Source organism: Branchiostoma belcheri, unplaced genomic scaffold (genome assembly GCF_001625305.1).
Source record: "Branchiostoma belcheri isolate BF01 breed outbred unplaced genomic scaffold, Haploidv18h27 scaffold3, whole genome shotgun sequence".
Lineage (NCBI taxonomy): Eukaryota > Metazoa > Chordata > Leptocardii > Amphioxiformes > Branchiostomatidae > Branchiostoma > Branchiostoma belcheri.
In genome coordinates, this window is record NW_017803909.1 from 1,333,246 (window position 1) to 1,339,663 (window position 6,418).

Consider the following 6,418-nt stretch of genomic DNA (forward strand, 5'->3'; position numbering starts at 1 on the left):
AGTCCCAAAATGTAAAGTTATTACACATGGCAAGGGTTACATGTATGTCATTACATACATACATATCCGGGATTTGATTATTCAGTGTGTAGTAACAAGCCCTCAAAGTACAACAACATACTTGCATTACATGCAAACAAAAGCAGCACCATTCAGCTTCTTACACAAATACGCAACAAATAAATAGCCTTTTTCACACAATACATTCCGTATGACATGCTCCTTTTTATTACATTTGAATTACTAGTACAACAACCAGACAATAACGCAACACTTAACCGACAACATACAAGCAAAGAATAACATCTGCAGGACAAGGTATGATATGCTGATGAAATTCTTAGAATTATGCTTTTTTATTCCCTAGTATGTACAATGTACATGTAATCTTCCAGTCACATATTACCACTAAAACAAGTTAATTCAGCTCCATGGCTACAGTAGAGTTTGGGAAGGGATTGGACTTGCAGTTTGCAAGAGTATAATACTTTATAATGGTCAAGATTTTGCAAGGTCCCCATCAATAAGTTCTTGATTGAAACCAAGTGATTAACATTACAGTCTAGATCTGTTCAGCAGATATTGCTGTTGAGCAGTCATTGACATACAAGTAGAATCTTTACATTGCATCTGTGATTATCTTTGACATCTGTATATCTAGACCACATAGACTGAGTATATACACATGAACTGTTACACAATGAAAAAGTTTGCAACACCGAATTCTTTAGTTTACATTTGTGGTGGGAACAACCGTGCTGCAGCGCTGAACTTCTTCCCTGCTATTTGGATCTCGAACTTGCTCTTGGTGATGAAGTTGGTGGTGATGACCTGACGTTCTCCTGTCTGTGGGTCGGGGTTGCGCACAAAACCAAGGCAGACCTACAGAGGCCACAATTACATTCATCAACCATATGTCACACTTCCTATGTATGTAAGACAGCAGAAAATGTAAATGCAGAGGGTGGCTTTTACCGTACATATGTGGTACGACTTAAAAATACCAACGAGAATATACCAACCTGTTTCTTCAGAGTGTATCCATAGCCTGCTGACGTCGTCCTGCCAACGACCCTTCCACCCTCCCAGATTGGCTCCCCCTCCCCAAGGCCAAAGGTCATTCTCCAGGTCATGATTGTCCAATAGGAACATGACAAATTTCTGCCTCACTCCCTCCTGCTTCTGTTTGAGCAGGGCAGATCGACCAATGAAGTCCACTCCCTGCGATGGGGTAAAAAATGTCCAGAAGTGTGCAAAGAGATGGCGAGTATTCAGAATAGAGCTCTGTGATAACCAAAACCCCATCTAGTATGGAACACCACTGACCTGTTAACCTTTGGTATGTAAATGTCAGTGAAGTAGCTGGAGAAGGATATTAAGTTGGGAGTACACCTCAAAAATGTCAAAAGCACCAGCATAAAACACTTGACATTAGCCCAAAGTTTGTTAAAGATATCGTCTCAGCCTGTGTTGAGTTTGAACAGATGCAAGTACATGTACATACTACCATTTCTGAACTGGTACTCACATCTTCTTCTGATTCCTGAAAGCAAAGCATCTTTTAATCCTAAGGACACTGATGTAAGGCATGAAGCCATTTTATTTTGGAGTCTGGATATGCTGAGCTTTATAACTCAGCACAACATGGCTTATACCATTATCGTAACTTGCTGAGCTTCTAAAACATGACTACAGATAACTATCGGACAAGAAATACAATCCCGGCACCTTGTTTTCCAAAGCAAAACATGTTCAGTCATACCTACAGAAAAACAGGTCTCCTACCTTCCCAAACTTGACCCTGTGCTCTCGCTGACACTCAAACGGGGTCACAGATGCATCCAGGTCGATTCCCCAGAAAGCGAAAGCCCGCTCCATGCGGAGATGAGCGATGGTGTAGTAGCCAACATTGCGGATGCCAAAATCTCTGCCCTTGTGCATGATGTGGTCGTATACATGGAGTGCATACTGATGGAGGGATAGAATCATTCAGTGCAGACAAAACATTGCATTGTCCCCAATGTTTTACATTCAAAGGAATCACACAAGCAACAATCTTACAAATGTATCAGCAGGTGGCAACACTTGTACATGTTTGTGTAATAATAAATAGCCTTTGCAAGAATAATGATCACTGCAATGTATTTACAAACAACATGACGCAAAATGTGAATAGCAATTTTATCAAAAAAAGTGTTCAGCAAACATGGATTAACATGTGACTGACTGTTGTACATCTTTCCCTGGCTACAATCATTGTGAAGACATGAGACTGCCTACCTCCTGTGGTACATATAACATCCAGCCCAGCTCTCCAGAGTGGCTCAGGCTCATGGCACGAATACGTGGGGCAAATCCAATACTCAGCTCCTAAAAGATTCAAACATAATACATATGGACAAGTGACAGTTAAAGATGACAACTTATAAAGAAATTAAACTGGACTAGGAGGGAACTCTTAGCCTGGGTGTCATCCTACGTAGTTTCCGTCAGCACCCTAATGTCGCTAGTTTTTGTGGTAGCGAGCAACATTATGGAGCTGGCGGAAACTACGGAGGATGGCACCAAGGCTAGGGAACTCTTACATGCTACTACATCTGATCTAGACTTACTGGAACTGTTTGACCTTATCTTGTGGAGAATGAGAGCAGCAGAGACAGTTCTGTGGACTTCTCCTTACCCTGCAGGTGAAAGACGGGAAGTACTGGCTGCTCATGGTGACCGTGTCCGTCAGTTCTGCCATCAGCTCCCGTGACCTTGGCCCAAGGACATTGATGGCGGCGTAGTATGGTGTGATATCCCTGATTTGCACGGTCCCTTCCTTAGGGAGGTGACGGTGTAGCCATTCCCAGCTTCGCACCATCTGATTGGATGGTGAGATGATGAGGTACCTTGGGGGACAAGGAATGGGTGTCAACATGACTTGTGCAAACTTATGTTAAGTTTTTCTTTACTACGCTAGGATTCTTGCAGACTTAAAACAGCAGTGCTCTTCCACACAAAACTGCTGCATCGGTTGCCATATCTGTATGAATCATTACAACCAATCATGCTAATACATTGTACTTGTCAATATGTGGCAATTCTTGAAGATGTCTTCTCAAAGTCCTACACATCTCAAATAGTGACAGGTTCTATCTGTCTACTCACATGTTCTCCGCTAGGCGTGCCAGGCTGCAGTCATTCTCGTAGCCTCCGTAGTGGTTGAGCATGCCGGTATGCAGCACCGTCCCCACCGGAACATCCACCTCATTACAGCACAGCCTCTGTAGGTACGTCACCACCTCATCACCTGCAGACTGATCAGGGACACGACAATACAGACATCAGCCTGATGTGGTCTGTTTCTAACATGAAGCCAAAGAATTGCTCTCCTGCTGCTTACCAACAGGCAAATAATATTCAGATTCAAGAGAATTCTATGATGCTCACATCAAAAGAGATACTATATTCTATGCAATTTTCAGTATAGACAACATTGGGCCACAACATGACAAAAAGGACCACTAGGTCTGTACTAACTCGGACTTCTAACTTGGTGAAGGATGACATGTCCATGACGGCGACGTTTTGACGACAGGCCAGGTACTCTTCACGAACAGCATCAAACCACGGAGGCTTCCCAAACGTCCCCTGGCCTGCCTGCCAGCCAGACGGGACGTCCATGAAATCATCTTAGACAGACAAGAAGAAGACAAGTACAATGCATTAACTGTACTGCCGGTAGACTTCAAATCTGGTTCAAAGCAAAATGACAAGGTGCATGGTTATATCTGAATCTTGTAAGTGAAAAAGTTGTGAGAATGTTTCAGCTGCCAGCGACTGACCAGACTCAGGCTTGGAGAACCAGTTGGCCCTCTCATACCCCATCTTGACCCCAAACACAGCCCCGGCCTTCTCCAGCGTGGTGTACAGGGGTGACATGCGCATCTTTCTGGCAGACTGGAATTCTGGCTTGGGGTACGGCTGTGCATACGGCATTGCTGAAACACGAAAGGAATCATTGTGTTAATCTAAAAAGTGCCATTTGACATTAATTTCTTTTTTCACAATACCAAGGACTCAAAATGTAACGAGAGAAGATGGTACTGTTGTATTTGAAATAAATACATGACTAACAATGTCACAGGCTTAAGGATTTTTCTAAGACAAGACTCACGTAATATCTCCTTGACCCTTTCCCTGAGGTATCTCCTGTTGTTGTGCATCTCTCCAAACCTGCGGATGTCGACCGGCCAGGTGCCAGCAGGAGGGTCCCCTGAGATGATCCATTCAGCCATGACCTTCCCCACACCACCTGCACTGGCGATTCCTCCTGAGTTCATCCCAGCAGCTACAAAGTAGCCTGGCAGCTGGAAGTACATTTTTGTTAAATCTGTTATGTTTTACTGACATTACTAGTAGTTTGTGTCTGGCTTGGTTAACTTATTAGCAGCATGGTTCAAAACAATGTATCAAATGAATTTATGATTTTCTTTGTGAAGAGCATAATGTAATAGTTCAATAAAGAATTGATAAAGGTTTGAGAAACATTTACAACTGGAATCTACCCGTTGTTGGGGAACAGGTCAGGGGTGAAGATATCCATGAACTATGACCTACCTCAGGAGCCTGTCCCATGTTGGGGAATAGGTCAGGGGTGAAGCTCTCTGGGCCATTCAGGAACTTTTTCACCTTGACCTCCTTGAGTGCTGGCATTCGGAGTAGAATCTGCTCCAAAACTGGCTCTGTGGGAAGAAATGTACAACGAGGAAACAAGTCACTGTTACTATTTTAAGTAAAAACTGAAAGAGGTGGGGGTGATTAGGAATATTTTGACCTGCCACTTACAAATCTCACCAACTAATGGATATTATTTGACTACCATGTGCACAAATTCAATTAACCAGAACTTACCTAATATCATATTATAACAGAGGTACTCACGGAAATGATCCCAGTCTTCCTCCAGCAGTTGGAACTCAAACGGGGAAGGAATACCGTCAGTGAAGACAGGTTTAGGTTTGGGCTCAAAGCCACCACAGATAAATCCACCATTCCACTCCCGCAGGTAGTTATAGCCATCTGGATCTTGTGCAACTATACATGTAAGGACAATGATGCAACTATAAGGACAATGATGAGAGGACTTCTAGTAAGGATCACAAATTTATGGTAATATAAGTATGGAATGTAACCAAATTCTCAACTATTTCTCTAAGGATAAGACACCACCTGGTGTTGTGATGTTCGCTCCTGCCACTGGGTCGGTTATAATGTAGAAGTGTTCACAGGAGTGCAGTGGGACCCGCACACTAGGACTGGACTGTTGTCCCAACTCCCAAGCCCACTGAAATAGACATACGTAATTCATTTCTACATGAACCTTAATTCCTCACATTCTAAGATTATACAACGTTCTCACACTCAAGCGGTTACTAGTACTACATCTTTTGAATGTGGAAAAGCAATTGGACAGGTATTTTTGATTTATAGACATCAGAAATCTTTGTAAACAAACAAGGAAAATAATTAATTTTTTTCATAGATGAAGGTGAACATATAGAAACTGTTACTCAACTAACCAGATTAACTTTGAAACTGTCATAGTGTCATACTTAAGGTGTATGGTGTTCCTGGAAAATTGATACAAGCCTTTAAAAGCCTGTACGAGGGATCCACCTGTTGTGTAAAGGTAGACGCAGGGTACACCGACAGCTTTGACATCGTCACCGGAGTGCGACAAGGATGCGTCTTATCTCCCCTACTGTTCACTGTCACCATAGACTTTGTAATGCGCAGGGCAATGGGTAGAAGTGACTTTGGAATACCCTGGGAGGGGGACAGACGCCTCACGGATCTAGACTTCGCCGATGACATTGCTTTGACAGCAGAGTCTCAGCTGACTCTTCAGGACATGACAACATCAGCAGAAACAGAAGCGGGGAAAGTGGGTCTAAGGATCAGCTGCCAGAAGACCAAAGTTATGCAGGTGGGAGATCAACAAACGAACACAAACCTGCACATCAGTGGAGAGCCTGTTGAAAACGTAAGGCAGTTCACATACCTCGGAAGCACCATGACAGCAGAAGGGGACACAGACACAGACATCAGTGCCCGCATAGGTAAGGCAGCATCAGTCTTCAGAAGGATGAACCCAGTGTGGAACAGTGGGAAGATATCCAGAGTGCTGAAAACCAAGCTGCTACAGTCAGTAGTAATACCAACTGCACTCTATGCATGTGAAACATGGAAGATAACAACAAGAATGCGGAACAAGCTGGATGCCTTCCAACAACGATGCCTCCGCAAAATTTTACACATAACATACAGAGACAGGATTACCAACGAGGAGGTATACCACAGAACTGGTACAAAACCACTCAGCATCACCATCACCGAGAGGAGGATGAGGTATGCTGGACATGTCCTCAGGATG

At 43.4% G+C, this 6,418-nt stretch overlaps 2 protein-coding genes across 2 annotated transcripts in view; both read right to left on the reverse strand.

The window, feature by feature from the left end:
* The window catches only part of LOC109473323 (pyruvate dehydrogenase phosphatase regulatory subunit, mitochondrial-like), a 19,132-nt gene that overhangs the window by 3,586 nt on the left and 9,128 nt on the right, over window positions 1-6,418 (reverse strand). Inside the window, exons 17-26 of the mRNA XM_019773192.1 lie at window positions 5,215-5,355; window positions 4,927-5,079; window positions 4,603-4,727; window positions 4,160-4,352; window positions 3,828-3,983; window positions 3,523-3,674; window positions 3,151-3,299; window positions 2,681-2,891; window positions 2,281-2,370; window positions 1,786-1,968 (exon numbers count right to left, since the gene is read on the reverse strand). Of these exons, the coding sequence (XP_019628751.1) occupies window positions 1,786-1,968; window positions 2,281-2,370; window positions 2,681-2,891; window positions 3,151-3,299; window positions 3,523-3,674; window positions 3,828-3,983; window positions 4,160-4,352; window positions 4,603-4,727; window positions 4,927-5,079; window positions 5,215-5,355 (1,553 nt within the window). The remainder of the gene's footprint in view (window positions 1-1,785; window positions 1,969-2,280; window positions 2,371-2,680; window positions 2,892-3,150; window positions 3,300-3,522; window positions 3,675-3,827; window positions 3,984-4,159; window positions 4,353-4,602; window positions 4,728-4,926; window positions 5,080-5,214; window positions 5,356-6,418) is intronic.
* LOC109473878 lies at window positions 567-1,643 on the reverse strand. Its single transcript, XM_019774010.1, has 3 exons — window positions 1,529-1,643; window positions 1,023-1,221; window positions 567-882 (listed from the first exon to the last, which is right to left on the reverse strand). Exons 1-3 carry the CDS (start codon window positions 1,556-1,558, stop codon window positions 728-730), a joined length of 384 nt encoding a protein of 127 aa, XP_019629569.1. The 5' UTR covers window positions 1,559-1,643; the 3' UTR covers window positions 567-727.